This window comes from Protopterus annectens, chromosome 10.part0 (genome assembly GCF_019279795.1).
Source record: "Protopterus annectens isolate FY-2018-M chromosome 10.part0, PAN1.0, whole genome shotgun sequence".
In the NCBI taxonomy this organism is placed as follows: domain Eukaryota; kingdom Metazoa; phylum Chordata; order Ceratodontiformes; family Protopteridae; genus Protopterus; species Protopterus annectens.
This window is the reverse complement of record NC_056744.1, coordinates 1,581,738,591-1,581,756,760: the sequence shown is the minus strand read 5'-3', so window position 1 is coordinate 1,581,756,760 and position 18,170 is coordinate 1,581,738,591. Positions and strand designations below refer to the sequence as shown.

Genomic DNA, 18,170 nt, shown 5'->3' with positions numbered 1-18,170 from the left:
GCTATAGTCCCATTTTATTCTTCCTTTATCAGGCCCATCACTAAACCTAGTGCTCCCTCGGCATGCATCTCACCAAGCACCTAAAGCAGCCTGAGAGACTTCAACATTTCCTTACTAAAAACATCTCGGGTCTTAGTACCCTTAGTTACTCTGATAGTCTAAAGGCTCTGTCACTTTACTAGTGCCAAACTGACTCCAGAGGGATGAGCTCTGCTTAGCTTTCCATGCTATGAATGAACCAGCGCTCTTTGAACTCCTTCACCAAAACAGAACAAGTAGTAAAGCAAACACCTGTTCTAGAGCCCTAAACTTATACCATCACATCAACAAGACCAGATGGCATGACAGACACCTAACCCAACATATAATCCTTTTCTGGAATAGGCTGTACTTACCTGGTAAGCACAGTAATTCCCTAGCAACCTTTAAAATTAGTCTGGATTACTAGATGGGTGATTGCATATTTTCACCTGGAATATGTGGAGAAAGTCTACTTAATAGGGGGGGCGCTGCTAGTTTCCCACCAGTACTAGGTGATGTGGCTGAGCTTCTTGATGGTCGCTTTTGGCTGTAACTTTAGCAAAAACCTAGGAAGCTATGATATGTGTATATATATATATATATATATATATATATATATATATTGTATGTAGACATATATATATATATATATATATATAAATATATATATATATATATATATATATATATATATATATACTGTATGTATATATATACTGTATGTATATATATACTGTATGTATATATATATATATATATATATATATATATATATATATAAATATATATATATATATATATATATATAAATATATATATATATATATATATATATATATATATATATATATATATGGGATCCAGATTGTTTATCGAACGCAGTCGCTTCACACTGAACGTGAAATGGCCGAGTACACTTTTGTGAAGGGGCTTTTTACTGAAAATGCACTTTCACATAAGTGTGCTTAAATAAGGATGAAAGTGTGGGGAGATGCCTGTTGTTGAGATCGTAGCACAGTGGGGATAAGGGAATATTCCCTTTTCCCCACTGTAGTGCAATCTCAGAGTGAGAATATTAAAGTAGGGGGGTGTGAGGGGCGCAGGGCGTAAATGTGAGTACTGTGTTTTTGTTTCTTTTTTTTTTGTTGTTGTTTTATAGTTTTTTTAACAGACTTTAGTGAAAGTGCTTTTTCAGTGAAGAGCACTTTCGATAAAGTGTGCTTGGCCGATGTGGTTCACAGCACATATAGAAATATGCATGTGTTTATATACAAACACACAGATACACACACATATTGCACAGAGATCAGTTAAATATTTTACCTCACAAAGGGGATCCTAGGCCTTAAACACATGTCTTACACAGACAGACTCAAAAAACTCCAGCTATTCTCTGTCTCATATCATCTACTAAGAGGCGATCTCTGCTTGACTTACAAAGCCATGTCTGGCCCAGCTCTGCTAGAAATGCTACATCTAAAGAAATCCCAATCCCTCCTCACCACATGGTCCAGAGACTTCAACCTCATTACCGCAATCAACAGAACGTGCTGGAGGGACAGGTTCATAACTCAGAGACTGCCCATGCTCTGGAATAGACTTCCCATACATGTCAAGCAAAGCACCTCACTGGCCCTCTTCAAGAGAAATCTTGATGTGTGGATGGCAAATAGAAAGTTCACCCCGAGGGTCACTCCAGTGGCTCTACTTGATAGAGGCACTGGGAACTAACGTTGGGCGGCACAATGTCAGGGCACTTCTATGGGTTAGGCTTGTAAAGGCTCCAGGGCCATTAGCCTAGTACACACCTATGAACCTATGAATCTATGAACCATTTCCCTATATAAAACTGTCACTAATCTTGGAGCACAGCAGTATCCTAACTGGTCTCCCAGACATCATTGGGTTGCAGCGTGCAACAGGCCAACACAAGACCATAACATGGGTGGACTGTGATGTTTGCCACAGAACATGAAGCTCAGATGTGACGTAAATGGGTAATTGCATGAAGGAGAGTGCAATAAGAACAATTCAGGTCAGTAACATTTTTGAACAATGCTGTTTGTCTATGTGTACTAATGGCAGCAGTACAGACCCATACTGCATGCAACCATCCTCTTCATGAATGCTGTCAGGTCTATTCCCACTCCCATACAGCTATTTGAGCATGCAGGCAAGCAGGCAGTCACTTCAGCTGTGTAGAGTACACAGTACTGCACAGGCAGGCAGGCAGGCACTTCAACTTTGTTGAGTGCACAGTACTGCACAGGCAGATAGGCAGGCAGTTCAGCTGTGTCAAGTACACAATATTGCACAGGCAGGCAGACACTTCAGCTGTGTTGAGTGCACAGTACTGCATAGGCAGGCAGGCACTTCGACTTTGTCGAGTACACAGTACTGCATAGGTGGGCACTTCAGCTGTGTCTAGTACACAGTACTGCACAGGCAGGCAGGCACTTCAGCAGTGCCGAGTACACAGCACTTTATAGGCAGTTCAGCTTTGTCAAGTGCACAGTACTGCACAGGCAGGTAGGCAGGCAGTTCAGCTGTGTCAAGTACACAGTACTGCACAGGCAGGCAGGCACTTCAGCTGTGTTGAGTACACAGTACTGCATAGGCAGGCACTTCAACTTTGTCGAGTACACAGTACTGCACAGGCAGGCAAGCAGTTCAGCTTTATCGAGTGCACGGTACTGCACAGGCAGGTAGGCAGGCAGTTCAGCTATGTCAAGTACACAGTACTGCACAGGCAAGCAGACACTTCAGCTGTGTCAAGTACACATTACTGCACAGGCAGGTAGGCACTTCAGCTGTGTCGAATACATAGTACCGCATAGGTAGGCACTTCAGACTGCACTGCTAATCCTTCCCTGTGCAAGTGCTCCCTTCCATGCACCTGCAATGAAGGCTAACTCATATGAGGTCTGTTTGCCAAATACCGGTGTCAGGGCTATCACTGAATTGATGTCCCTCTTTTGAGGGATTATGGCATTGGATGTCCTCAGTTTGTCTTCTCCCCACAGGAAGGACTTGCCCATTCTACCCATGCTGGCTCAAGCAGATGCCTGAGCTACTAATCAAACCTATTTTGCCAGGGATGAGTCCAAGCTTCATCCTTATATGCTGACCAAGCTGATTAATACATGACAGAACACTATATGCTATGTAAGTGGCAGTTAATGTTTTTGCTGTAAAACTTGAAATGAAAGTTTTAAATTAAAATCCAAATCTCTGTGATCTATGTAAAAGTAAAAAATAAAATAGTACTCTCACTGACAGGTTTGACAGGTTTCAACAGTGTTTTACGGTAATTGTGAGAGACAGCTAAGTAATGGGATACTGGTATGGCTGGGGTCCCTGCCCATTACTGTGTTTAGGACCCCATTTTACCATAATCCAGCTCTGCTCTCCTTTGATCCCATGTAAAAATGGGAAAAAAGGGGACTGATGATGATGATGATGATGATAAGGAGAACGAGGATGGTGTTCTGGAGGCGAGTTTTTTTAATCTATTTTCTACAAAATTGTAAAATAAAAAATTAAAACTGAGTGCTTTCATTTCTCATTGCTCTGGCTATTGTCCTGTGATAAGAAAACTCATCAACTATAGGATTTAGAGGACACTGGATAAATCTTGGCGGCACTTTTTTTACAGAACAGTATTCTATTTTTCTGTTGCCTAATAAAGAATGTTATGCCAGTCGAGCTTCTGGCTTGTTGAAATATGTTGGAGTCCTCTGTACAGCATCTGCACACCAGCTGTAATGTCAGAAATGTACAGCAGAGTGGAATCGTTTGCACATTTTACAAGGTTCAGATCACTGCAGTGTCTCCAGATTTCATTTCAGATATAAACAACAAGCACTGACCCCACTGGGTCCCCATCTGCCAAGTCAAAAAGGGCTGAACTGACCTAGTGCAAAAACAGAAAATGAACAATTTCATGCACAGGAGAGTTGTGTGCAGAAAAAAGTAAATAAACAAAAATGTGCTAAGAACATACTCTAGGAGAAACTGGCCAAACAATGCAACATTTGGGAAGGAAACATTATAGTCAGACGTACTACAAAAGTTTTATACTAATTAGTTAATGGCCTATGATTGCCTATAATATATGTGCTTTATGGCTGTATTTGTTCTGAGCTGGGCTGTTGCCTCTTCACATAGTTAGAGAAAATGGAAATTTAAATCTCTATCATGATGACAAACGTGGATCTCAAATAATTCATATAACGTTTGAAAGATATATACTTTGCAGATCATATTTGGTTTAGGTACATGTGGCACTACTTTGTCTATGGTGTCCTTAAAGGACCAAACTTAGCTGTTAACAGTACAACTTCCAATTTCTCTGGTGTAGCAGAGTACCATTGTAGCATGAAATCATCTTTACACTATTACATGTATTATCACAGCCATGAACAGTCCTACTTATTTATTCTGGCCTTTTAATAATGTGGTGCTGTTTATTATAACTACATTATTTATGTACGCATTTTCCTTACTGGAAGTTCCAACCTACTTCCCCTCAAACACACACACACACACACACACACACACACACACACACACACACACACACACACACACGCAAAACTGTCCAGACAGATTCAAATGAAACTGTTTCCTCAGTGGATTTCTAAGGTTGCCAGCTTTACACCTTTGCATTGTCACTTTGCCATGATAGAGTCTTGATATTAAAACAGTGACCTTCTCCTCTCAGTTTACCTTTACAGTACCTGTACATATCCTATACAGGTTTATCACAATAAGAAGATGAGTGCACATTAATTCACATATGCAGCAATCATACCTCTCAACTGTACAGATTTTTGCAGAATGTCCAGATTTTTGTCTCATATTTTTAAACATTTTTCATAAAATTGTGGTTTTGTAGCAAATTAGTGGCAAATCATTGAAGGCTGAAGTTAGAAAATACTGACAGACATTAGAGTTTCAGACTTAATACCCTTCAGAAAATTCAAGCTAATGCAAAACCTGCTATTTTAGCAACTTTCAATGTTTGTAAGAACAATATTTAAAAAATGTCCCTATTTTTGGGCCTTTGTGGCTTTGTCTAGATTTCTTGCTGTAAGAGGTTGAGAGGTATGGCAGCACTATGAGAATATTGAAGCAATAGAAATGAAAATACAAGTCAATGGGAGGAAATCATTCTATGCACTTTTGTGTGACCTCAAAAAATTCCCTCTGTCAATTTTCCCATTGTTTTGCCTGAAGTTTCCTTTTTTCCTGTTAGATTAGTTGCAGTCATTGAAATATTTAGCAGGGGAAAATACATCTCACGTGCTTCAGAAGCTTTTTTCCAGTAATAATACAAACTTTCTGTAAAAAGAGAGATGTTAGTGCATTGTTCCCAGCCAGCCACATTATTTAGAGCTAAATTTGTTCATCACATACATTTGTTTGACTTGTACTTTCACGTATAAACTGGAGTTGAAAATAATGGGCCACATATTCCTATGTCACAAACTCTGTAACAGGGTGTAAGGTGTTGATCACAGGCCAGTCAATTTGTATACCACAAAATCCATATAAAAACTGGGTGGATGATACTTAAAAAAACATACATGACTGACTGTTACAGGTGCTGACTAGCATATATATATGATATATATATATATGTATGGGTCTAGGACTCTTGCACAAACGCACTTTTCACCGAATCGCTAATGGGCAGGCATACTTACACGAAAATGCTTTTCACCGAAACAACATTTTCGTGTAAGAATGCCTGTTGTGCCGGTCGTACTATGGTGCGGATAAGGGAAAATTCCCTTTTCCCCACTGTAGTGCAATCTCAGAGTGAGAATATTAAAGTAGGGGGTGTGGGGAGCACAGCCCCCCACATGGGGAGTGCTGGGGGGCTTGCCCCCCCTGCGTAAAAGTAGATTTAATGTTTTTTGTTTTTAACACACTTTAGCGAAAGCGCTTTTTCAGTGAATGTGTTCGTGATAGTGGATTCGGACTGCTGAAGTTTCATTCAACAGACCTAAATCCATTTATATATATATGTATATATATATATATATATATATATATATATATATATATATATATATATATATATACTACTTCAATGTCAGATAACTCCTAAACTATCAAGCTCATTAGTGGTTGTGCTTTTATTCAAATGGCCAAATAAGCCATGGAGATGTCAAATTTTAAAAAGAGATATGCTCATATTTGTAGATAATGCCCTTGTGATTCAGGTATACTGGCATCAGAGAGTGTTATTGTGGGGGCAAGTTCACCATTGAAAAAGATACTAGGGCATAGATATTCAGAGTGGATGGTTATTACAGATCAGAAAAAAATCCATCCTCTTTTATTGGGCACGGCTGGCTTAGAGCTAGGTAAGTGTTTGTTACGGTACTGTAGATAGTTGGTATTTATTTTTCTGACACCTGTTACTTTAGTTGGTATGTGAGTGTGCATGTGTGTGTGTGTGTGTGTGTGTGTGTGTGTGTGTGTGTGTGTGTGTGTGTGTATTAACACTTTAAACACGTATTTGTTTTTCAGTCCACCACTGTTCTTTTTACAGCAGAGAACAAAGACAGCCCTGTCTAGTAGAAATCCTCTGTCTGGCACTGTGCCACATGGTAGATTGGTGAGTTGCTGATTCGATAGGAAAAGACCTAAAGCCTCTGAGAATTAGGAGTTTACTTTCGCCGGTGAATGAGAGACAAATACAGACACTGCCAAGAGGATGTGAAAATGCCACACAAGTGAGCTTTTTAAAACGTGAATACTCCAAGTGTATGCAGAATTAATCATAAAACAGCAGATGAAGTGCAGAATTTCCCAACAGCATTCTTATTCTGAGCAAATAAATTTTAGGAAACTTTTCTTCAATGTTGTGTCTTTCAGCTTTTCCTGGTTAGGGATCACCACAGCGGAACTCCGGTCCTCTAATGATTGGCAGTAGATTTTTATGTGCCGAATTGACAGCTCTGATGCACAACCTTCAACGAAGGTACGCCCATTCACGCATGTCTCCACACAGAAGATGCTCTAGCTGAGAATCGAAGAGAACAACGTCTTACTGTGAGGCGACAACACTACCGCAGCACCTAGTGTTCTTTTATACTTTTGTATCTGCTAGTTATTTGTCCTGCCAACAAATCCTAGCATAATTAAGGCAGGAGAGAGCATTATTACCTTCTTCTTTTGCATCACCATGGTAACCGTATAGGCTGTACTACACAGGGGCGGCTTGTGCTGTAGGACTGCAGGACTGCAGCCCTCCCACCTAGAAACAAAAGGGGAACAAAAATGAAACATAAAATTAAAAAAACAAAAAAATTTATTTCTATGAGTCCCGGAACTTCCACGCATATGCGGACACACTCAGACTGCCCCGCAGATGCCCAGGAATCTGTGCAAACTCAGACTGTCTGAGTCAGCAGTCCGGATACAGGGAAGGCATTTTCTGCCCCGCAGATGCCCAGGAATCTCGGGACTGCTTCATCCACAGACAGGACCAATCAGGGGAGAGGTGAGATGAGTTTACGTTCTTGCAGGGAAGCGTTGGATTCGAGTGCGGGTTTGGAGTTTTGCTGCTTCATGGATTCGAGCACGGGTTTGGAGTTTAAGTATTGGGAAGTGGGGATTCCAGGTCTGGACACATTTACAGGTAGGGTGTGGGTGGGTGTAAAATGCCCCAGTTGCTATATACTAGTGATAACACATAGTGGTGGGTAGAGATACTCAGGCTTGAACCCTGTACCTTGGATGCAGGTGGCAAGGACCTGAATTCCCTACCCACCACTATTTGCAAAAAAATTGTAGATTTTTGCCTCATATTTGCTCTGTTCCTCATAAAATCTGTGGTTTCTGTATATTCATTTTTCCTTGCAAAGGTCTGTAGTGCAGTGGTGCACTGGTAGCATTGTTGCCTAACAGCTACAGGTTCTCTGGTTTGATTCTTGGCTGAGGTGCTATCTGTGTATAGTCTGAATGTCCTCCCATCTCTTACAAAGATGTGTCTCCCTGCTCTGCTAAAAATTGGCTTTGTTTTGTTCCAAGTCAGACTAGTTTCCTGGTTAACAAATTTTAAAAAATAACAGGCATTTGAATTTCAGACTTCATATTCTTCAGAAAGTACATGGTAACACAAAACCTTTTATTCTAGAACTTGTCTAAGTTTATAACATGGATATTTGAAATTTGCCCATATTTTTGGGACTGTATTCCCCCATTATTGGCCTCGTCCAGGTATTTTGTGCTAAGGTTGAGAGCTATGGTGAGAACTGAATTCACTGAATGTTTTGGGGCTGTATTCCCCCCATTACTGGCTTTGTCCACATGTTTTTTGCTAAGAGGTTGAGAGCTATGGTGAGAACAGAATTCACTGAATATGTTTGGCAGCTGTATTCCCACATTATTGGCTTTTTCAGGTGCTTTTTGCTAAGAGGTTGACAGCTATGTTGAGAAATGAATTCACTAAATGGTGGCCATTTAAGTTTCAGTCTTCCTCTGTTTCACAAAACAGCTGATTTGGCATATTGGTATGTTTTTCTGACTGTTTTGCACAGGGTCCCCTGGGTTCAAGACGTAGCAGTGAAATGTATGGTGGTAACACAGCATTTTATTCTAGCAACTTTCCAACATTATACAAACAATGTTTAAAATGTGCCCCTGTTTTTTGGGCTTTTGCCCCCCCCCCCCCGCAATAAATTTTGGCTTTTTCCAGATTTCTTGTGCTGCAAAGTTCAGCGATACAGCTCAGTGTCGAGTAGATTTTACAAGGAGCAAAGTGCTGCAGGGGAACAAAAGTTTAGTGCTGCTTATGCTAAGTTTGCTTGCATTGTTAATAGCACAACAGGTAGTGTACTTGCTTTTGATGCAGAAGGCTGTGGGTTCTACTCCCACAGTAGATAGATGCATTGCTGATACTGTACTGTGTTGTAAAGGGTGGATGCTGCAGCCCTTTTTGGCAAAGATACCTAGTAACTATGAACCTGTTATCATTTGGCCATCCATTCCCTACTGCAATATTACTAGCTTATCATTTTTTTAATGCATGCAACATAGGCAATTTATTCTTCAAGGGCAACAGGGACTTTATTTGTAGATGAAACACTGACATATAAAGTTGTTTGCTAGCAGCAACCTCTTTATTAGTTACAGATTTCTTTAATGTGGATTTTACTACTTCAGAGATTATGCATATTTACTGATACTGGTGGACTGTCGAAGGATGAGTAGACTTTTTATGATGGAAATGTTCTGAATTGGGCAGTTTTGTCATTGGTGCATGCATTTTGTTTCATTGTTTACTAGAAAAATACTCAAAACAATAAATTTAAAATGCCCTATAACAACTGTACTGTATTGTACAAGGAATATAATGTAATACAATCAGGAAGGTGTATCAAAGAGCATGTGTATGTTTCATGTTCAAGGAGCCTACGATTTTGAAAACAGCCCAAAGTTAATCTTTATCTGCCACTGGCAAAATGTATTTTCTTTGAATGTGGGTTTCAATGCTGTTTCAATGCATGTGAGTTTCAAAGGCAGAGAAGTTTTAATGCTAAGTCTATTTTCATTGTGAGATTGCATTGCTTTGTTTAACAGATATCTATTAGGGTTTGTGCTATAAAATGCAAAATCATCGCAGAAGTAAAGCAGTATGCACATTACAGTGTTTATGGTAAATGGGGCAAAATAACCAAGGAACGGGAAATTGGAATGGCTGCAGGGGGAGGCTCAATTCGACCAGGGGAAGGGTAGCAAACTCAGACAGCCCCAGTTGAACTATACCTCTCAGTTGTCCATATTTTTGCAGAATGAATAGATATTTGCTTCTTATTTTTGGTTTGTTCCTCATAAAATTTGTGGTAGCAAATAATTTAGGAATTAAGTCACTAAATGACAGACATTGAGTTTCAGATGTCATAACATTCAGAAAAATGCATGCTAAAGCAAGACCTGTTATTCTATCAACTCCAATTTTTAGTAGTGTTTGTAGGTTCCCCCAATATATTTGGCCTTGTCCAGATTTCCTGCATTAAGAGGTTGAGAGGTACATGCAAATCGCTTTGCAGACTTAGGAATATCCAAACCTCTCAACTGTCCCAATTTTGGCTCAAAATATTGCTCTCCCCTAATAATCCCTCCTCAAAATGGCAATTTTGGAAGAAAACGTGGAGGGTTTACAATTATATATAACTGTAATGATCAGAGTTATAGATTACTTTTATTTCAGAAATGCATGTAGATGCTCTTATTTTGTTAGCTGCTCAAGTTAACAGTGTTAATATTAAAAAGGTGTCCCTTTTTTGACAGGTTCCCAGCTGTATTGTGTAGCAATTTTATATTTTTGCATCACATTTTTGGTCTGTTTTTCATAAAATTGTGTTTTTCTGGCAAATTAGTGGCAAGTCATTAAAGATTGAAGTTAGAAAATAATGGCAGACATTTGAGTTTCAGATTTCATACCCTTCAGAAAATTTGTACTAATGCAAGACCTACTACTGTTCTATTATCTAAGTTTATAAGAGCAATATTTAAAAATTGTCGTTATTTTTGGGCCTGTGTCCCACTTCTAGTTCTATGTATGGCTTTGTCCAGATTTCTTGCTCTGAAGTTGAGAGGTATGAGTGTCAGAGCCATCACCATCAGCCAGAGACATTTCAAATTGTGGCATACTTGTTGCACCCCACTCCCCATTGTAGTGGCTCTGGATGTGTCCAAGGAAGGCAAGGAGCAGTTATGTAGTGTAAGTGTGCAGAGTATTCCCCCATCCAAGGTAGACCACAAGTATGGCAGTGGCTTTTCATCTGTCCTTGATTTTGTAGAATGTTCTGGTTTTCTGTCATATTATTATACTGTTGATTTATGCTTCTTATTATTCAGAAAATGCATGCTGTCACAGTGCCCTGTTGCTCTGTTTAAGTAGCAATTATTTAATGACCATCAGGTAAGCTTGTCGGAGATTGTAAGATGCAAGTAAGATTTAATAAGCATACTGTTAAAGAATTACCAGCACTGAAATCCTTTTCGTTGTTGCCAAGCAGAGAATATTTACATAACTAGATAATGTATAAGCCTTGGGTATTTAAATGCATATGACAGTATTTGTAATAAAGGACAGGATTACAGTATTTTCAGAAGCTCATTACATTTGTTGGAGACTTGCAGTCATCTTTTGTTGGAGACTTGCAGTCATCTTTGCAGGCTTTACCCATAAACTAAACAGAATGCCAATCTATCATGTGTGTGGTCCATAACATGTACAGTAATCCTTTAAGCAATGATCTTGAGCCTGTTTCTTGTTTGGTATTCATTGTTTACATTGATCATGTCTTCCCCATGAAACAAGTAGATAGTTGTGTCAGGCAGCAGGTCTTTTTTGGATAAGAAACATTTTTACAAGTGGGGGTATCACAGAGATTGCTACTTTCAGCATGTTACTTGGTAATTTTATAAAGCTGAATATAAATTATAATTAGAACTGCAGCGCAAAGAGTAGTGGCTTGAGTTGAGTGCTGCTTGTTTTTTTATACTTGATTTTGACTGGCATTCCAATAATGTATTTAAAAAGTAATTTATTTTTTCATGCCTCACAACCTGTGTTTCCATCTGGATATTAAGTAAGTTGTCATGCAGCCAATGCATTGAAATATTTTTTTTCTTCTACACTTCATTTTGTCTTGACTGGACTCTCGTAATAACTGTTTGGCAACCAGGGCAGCGTATTTAATTAAAGTTCCAATTGTTGTGGTTTTCAGCATAGCTCCATCCCTTTCTAGTTGGCCACACCCCTTCCCATTGGCCCCACCCATTCAGCTGTCTCCTGCAGCCCTCCTTTAATTTGAAGTCACCAGCTGCCACTGGTACTACAGCACAACGGTGGCTTCTCAATGGCATATTGTGATTGTCAAGCATTTCATGAAATTCTAATGTGATCTTAAACAAAGCAGGTAAGTTTCCCACAAAGTTTCCCCTGACCTGCATCCTGGGCTATTTTCAGTTATGATCTGCAATGCCAGGGGATAACAGCAGTGTGTAGTTAACTGTGAAACATAAACTTGCCACCCAACACTGAAACAGAAAACAATAAACAGTTGTCACAAGCAGCTGGCCAACAATAGTGTATGAAGCCAAAAACATCATGCCATTACCTTACTAGGCTGTTGGTTGTAATATTTTATGTGACCCACACTGGAAGACAAAGCATGCATTTACTGAGCATCATCAGCTGATGAGTTTTTCTTTTTGTTTTAGCCTGTACCTGGACATTTCTTGGAGTAATAGTAAAAAGCTGCTGGAATACACAATGAAGAGTACCCGATGAGTGTAAGACAAAATGGTGATGTTCTGGACAAATAACTAGTAAGACCTCACCAGGCACATTGCATCCAGCTGTGAAAACTGTCTTTCAGGAAGGTATTCTACAGAAAAAGCTACCTCCATGGAACTTAGGATGGAGTCCTGACTGTGGTTCAGTCAACCAAGTTTTGGGTAAGGGCCAAGGCACTGGAAGAACCAGCTGGGAGAGAGAGTAGCAAAGTTTCATGGCCTATTCACCTCTGCAAAGGAGGAAGACATTGACAGGCATGTTTGAGGACATCTCCCACTAATGAACTTCTGGTGGAATCCAGTGACCTAGAAGAGATTTCTGCTCAAAGAGAGATGGAAGGACTGCCAGAGGAGCTAGATTACTTGAGGAAGTGGGTGGCAACCCCTACACTGCACTCATGTCTTACTCCTACCAATTAAACTTACATGGTACACTGAGAGGATGTTAGAAAAAGCATCAAAACATCCCCATGATGGCTGCTTTGATCAGCTCTTGCCTCACAGGGGTTAAAACAGGCAGAGTTGCAGCTAATATCCAAATAATCAGCAGGCATGGGGGGTATTTAAAACTGTCTTTACAAACATGCATATATGATGCCAGCAGGGAAGAATGCACTAATATCTCTCAGTGTGATGTCAGATAATAGTCAATGTCCAAATAATAGCACCGTTCCCTTTCCTGATATAATATGGATACCTTGTATTATCTCCTTGCTCTGTCTAGGCTTGGTTATATGTCCTCACAGGAGTGTTGAGAGCAACTGTGTATGACAGAAAGTATGAGGACAGTGAAAGCTTTACTGCTTTCTTGTATGGCGCATGGATTGCTTTGTATGGTACACTGACTGGTGTGTTGTATGGCACACTGACTGGTGTATTGTATGGCAGACTGACTGTTTTATTGTATGGCACACTGACTGGTGAATTGTATGACACACACTGGTGTATTGTATGGCACACTGACGGGTGTGTTGTATGGCACACTCACTGGTGTGTTGTATGGCACACTGACTGGTGTGTTGTATGGCACACTGGTTTGTTGTATGGCATACTGACTGGTGTATAGTATGACACACTGACTGGTGTGTTGTATGGCACACTGACTGGTATGTTGTATGGCACACTTACTGGTGTATTGTATGGCACACTGACTGGTATGTTGTATTTCACACTGGCTGGTGTACTGTATGGCACACTGACTGGTTTGTTGTATTTCACACTGGCTGGTGTATTGTATGGCACACTGACTAGTTTGTTGTATGGCACACTGACTGGTTTGTTGTATGGCATACTGACTGGTGTATAGTATGACACACTGACTGGTTTGTTGTATGGCACACTGACTGGTGTATTGTATGGCACACTGACTGGTATGTTGTATTTCACACTGGCTGGTGTATTGTATGGCACACTGACTAGTTTGTTGTATGGCACACTGACTGGTGTGTTGTATGGCACACTGACTGGTGTGTTGTATGGCACACTGACCGGTGTATTTAAGGCACACTGACTGGTATGTTGTATTTCACACTGGCTGGTGTATTGTATGGCACACTGACTAGTTTGTTGTATGGCACACTGACTGGTTTGTTGTATGGCACACTGACTGGTGTGTTGTATGGCATACTGACTGGTGTGTTGTATGGCAGATATTTCTATATAACATATTTGTTCCCTACTCAGATTACTATAAAGCTTGCTTTTTTGTACATACTCCTTTCCTCTCCAGAACATTTGCCATGAGATGATGCTGGATGCATCTGTAGATTTTTAAGACAACTAGGTGATGTTTAACAGATTTTCTTTTTTCTAGCATATCTGTCAATGAATGATTCCTCTTCAGTCTGCACATCAGTAAATTGATTGTTTCACCCATTATAACACTGAGAGCAATTCTCCATCTATTTCCTAGTTCCTTTCCTGCCAATACTGATTATTTCCTGTAAGCCACCTCATGGAGAAAGAATGCAGGCAGTTCCATTTGCTGCACAGTAGTACCGCAGATCTGCTACTGTTCTTCTTGGGGGAGGTGGTGGTAAGGAGTTTCAAAGCAATGAGCTTAGAATATCACATAGACTTGAAACAGAAGTAACAGGATGAGTAATTTTAGCAGTGATATGAAGAGCTACTCTTCTTTGTGCATTTAAGCTAAGAATAGCTAATTTACAGTGTGTCCCGCTAGGTGCAAGAGCCCACTTACCTTGAACATTCACCTCCTCAATTTTGCTGGCTGGGACCCTGTTCCACACATCGACCAGGCTAGCAGTGTGAATAACTACATCAGCACCCTCTGCTGCATCAGACACTTGCTGGAAACTTGTAATATCTCCTTGAATCAATTTCACCTTCACTTTATCTAAGAAGTAAAACCAGAGATAATAATTAACCTGATGTGAAAAGCCAAGAAGAATGGTCTCTGTGAACTTGTCTACACTCTCACATTCCACATGTTTAATAACGTGCAGTGACAGGTACCCACAACAAGGCTGATTGCTACCAGTCCCTTCATTTTGCATACTGTTTGTGAGTTTAGTAAGCAAAGGTACAAATACATTTCAATTATATCCTACCCTTTGTGTTAAAATCATAACATCTGTGACTGCTTTAGATGGAGATGCCATCAGACCATTTATTTAATATATTTTCCTTATGTTTGCATTAAATCCATTTCCTGTGGTTGCATTCCATTTCCCTACCCATATGAAGGTCTTACAATTTAATTTATTTAGCAAATAAAAAATGTGAACAAGTTACTTTTATAACACCCAGTATTAGACTGAAAGTAAATTATATCAGCTGCAGTATCCACCGCATAGAAATGGAAATCTTGATTTAAATAATACAAGTGAGCCTTCTTGCTATAGTTTGCTAGTGGTCTACAGTACATTGTGTGGTTAAGGAAGCTAATATTAAGAAGTAAACAAGTTCTATCAACTCCATGATGCACAGGGATAAAACCATGATCATGCCTATGATGACTTGATATCAAAGTCAAAGTCAAAGTAAACTTTCTTCTTCTTCTTTCAGCATTTCCCAGTTAGGGGTCACCACAGTGGATCACCTATCTGCCCATGACTGGCAGTGGAGTTTTACAGTGTCGAGTTGCCAGCCTGGTGCCCAACCTTCCACATACACTCACTCATGCCTAGGGACAATTTAGAGTGTCCAATCCACCTACAGCATGTCTTTGGGATGTGGGAGGAAACTGGAGAACCTGGAGGAAACCCACGTACCACAGGGGAACATGCAGACTCCACACAGAAGGCACCCCAGCCAAGGATTGAACTGGAGAATCTCTTGCTGTGAGGCGGCAATGCTAACCACTGCACCACCGTGGTCACCCCTTCAAAGTAAACTTTATTGTCATTCAAAAATCACACAAGTGCAAAAACCAAACGAAATTCCATCATTCAGATATCACACAAGTGCAAAAACTGAAAGAAATTCCGTGTCACCGGACTCAATGTGCAGAAAACATATAGACTATTTTCAGACACATTTACACATATAGCACCAGGCTATTACATCACGGACATGCAGGTAGACAGACTAATACTTCACATAATTAGAAACACATTTTAACACTTTTTGAAGTGACCACTAGTATTGCACAGGTACTTGGTTAAGACATTGCATTGATCCTTGCACAGAAAGAGACATTTGAGTATTGCACTATGAACATGAGAGTATTGCACCATGGTTAATTTATGAATTCGCAACGTGTATTAAACCAGTGTCCTGAAAGCTGGGGAAGCTATCAAGGGAGGGTGGGACTGAGTTGAGTTTGTTGAGATCTGGCTTGTTGTAATGCCAGCACAACACTTACTGGAAAGGGGGGAGAGAAAGAGAGATGTATGGCATGCAGAGTATGGGCCGGCAAAATGCACTTGGCTCAACCAAGTCATGACAATGTGGCAGCCCTCATGAAGCATGTGTGGGAGGGAATGCACACCTTCACAGGAGAAGGCACGGCAGGCCCCATGTCTGCAAGCATGCATATCAGTCACTGTAAGGTGGGGTTAGTGCCAAAAAAAAAAAAAAATCCCATACAGTTGCTTATTAGATGGCCACACTACAACCATCTCTTGTTCAGCGATGGTGAATGAATGGGTGCAACTGTTGGAGGAGGGGATAGATGTTCATATTCTATATATACTCTTGTAGCTATTAGCAGTCTTTATCCTTCAGAATTCAACAACAGCAATTGTATTTTTACATACAGTACCAAGAAATAATGCCAAATCTATAATGATTTCCTTGTTCAAAAATTTTCTTTTTACAGCTTGGATGACATTGTACAGATATAGGCATTTACACAGACTTTGCAAACTGTGTAAGTTAGTTTACTTAGATTCTTGAGCTTGTATGGGATAGGCATAGAATGACTAAAAGTGCTTCTCACTAAAGCCAACAGGAACTAGCTGCCCCTTGGGTCCTCTTTTTAAACACGGTCTAAGCACTGGTTTTGTACCTGCTGAATGAATGGAAAACAGTAACTGTCTTCCCATTACATACAGGCAGCACCTCCACTGACCCGAGGAACTATAGATCCCTAAGCCTGACCAGCTTAATCTGCAAGGCTATGGAAAGAATAATCATGGACCTTATCAACAAAGATATACAAGACCTCCAAATGCTCAACCAGGCCCAGTTTGGCTTCATTAAAGGGAGGTCCTGCCTCGTGAACGTAGTGAACTTCTTCAAGGCATCACCAAAGCCCTGGATGAAGGCACATCTGTGCATATGGCCTGCCTGGACCTGGCCAAGGCCTTGGACACTATTCCCCACTCAGGCATCATTGATAAACTTACCCAGCTAAAATGAACCCAAATATTGTCAGGTGGGTTGACTCACCAATAGAACGCATGCAGTCAAAATGGGTGACCCTGCCTCCACCAGCAGACCTGTAACCAATGATGTTCCACAGGAATCAATGCTGAGGCCCCTATTGTTTGGAATCTACTTCTCAGATGTACAGGCTAAAGCAAAAGGCCTACGGCAAAGTTTGTTGATGATTGCATACTGGGTGCAGTCATCAAGTCTCCAAATGATGTCAACATCCTACAAGAGGGACTTACACAGACAAACGACTAGTGCCAAAGTCATGGGCTAAAACTCAATGCAAAAAATGCATTATCATCCCCTTCAGCAAGGGCAACATCCCTGCAGATTACCACTTAATAACAACATCCTAAACATGCAATCAATGGTGAGAGATTTGTCACACAGGTTGACAGAAACCTTTCCTTTGACCACCATGCCTCCACATTGGTAAGAAAGGCCTTCTATGTCACCCCCCCCTCATAAGTAAGGGCATTGCCTCCAGAACAAAAGAGGTTATAACCTCCCTGTACTCCACACTCACCAGGCCAATAATAGAGTACAATGCTACTTTTGGTATGTACTTTACCAGGCACTTGCATCAACTGGAAAGACCTCTTGTTTGCTCTGTGTTTTGCCTTAATTGTTAGCCTCATCTGCTTATGTACTCACATTTGCCTTCTTCTCTTTTTCCTTCTACCACAAAACCTTGTTCATAACTCTGAGCACAGCATCCCTGACCCAATCCCATTCTTTGTTTACTCCCTCAGTTTGTCCCCAGTACCCTAACTCATCTTTGACCCTTCTTCCCCAGTTCATCATCATCATCATCATCTACTGAGGTGATTCTCTTGTAAAAGGAGCTTAGGAGACTTTGTGTAAGAAAACTACACTTCAAAATGGAAACGGTTCTCCTTCTGGTCCTAGAAGCATTCTATTCATCCAAAATCATGTTCGTATCCAAAAATGCTACATTATTTGTATCACTTGTCTATTCTCTTATT

General features: G+C 40.3%; 1 protein-coding gene across 3 annotated transcripts in view; it reads right to left on the bottom strand.

The window, feature by feature from the left end:
- HSD3B7 (hydroxy-delta-5-steroid dehydrogenase, 3 beta- and steroid delta-isomerase 7) overlaps nucleotides 1-18,170 on the bottom strand; it is a 562,140-nt gene that overhangs the window by 192,336 nt on the left and 351,634 nt on the right. For all 3 annotated transcript variants that reach the window (XM_044086232.1, XM_044086231.1, XM_044086233.1), the window contains exon 3: nucleotides 14,546-14,701. In XM_044086232.1, the coding sequence (XP_043942167.1) occupies nucleotides 14,546-14,701 (156 nt within the window). The remainder of the gene's footprint in view (nucleotides 1-14,545; nucleotides 14,702-18,170) is intronic.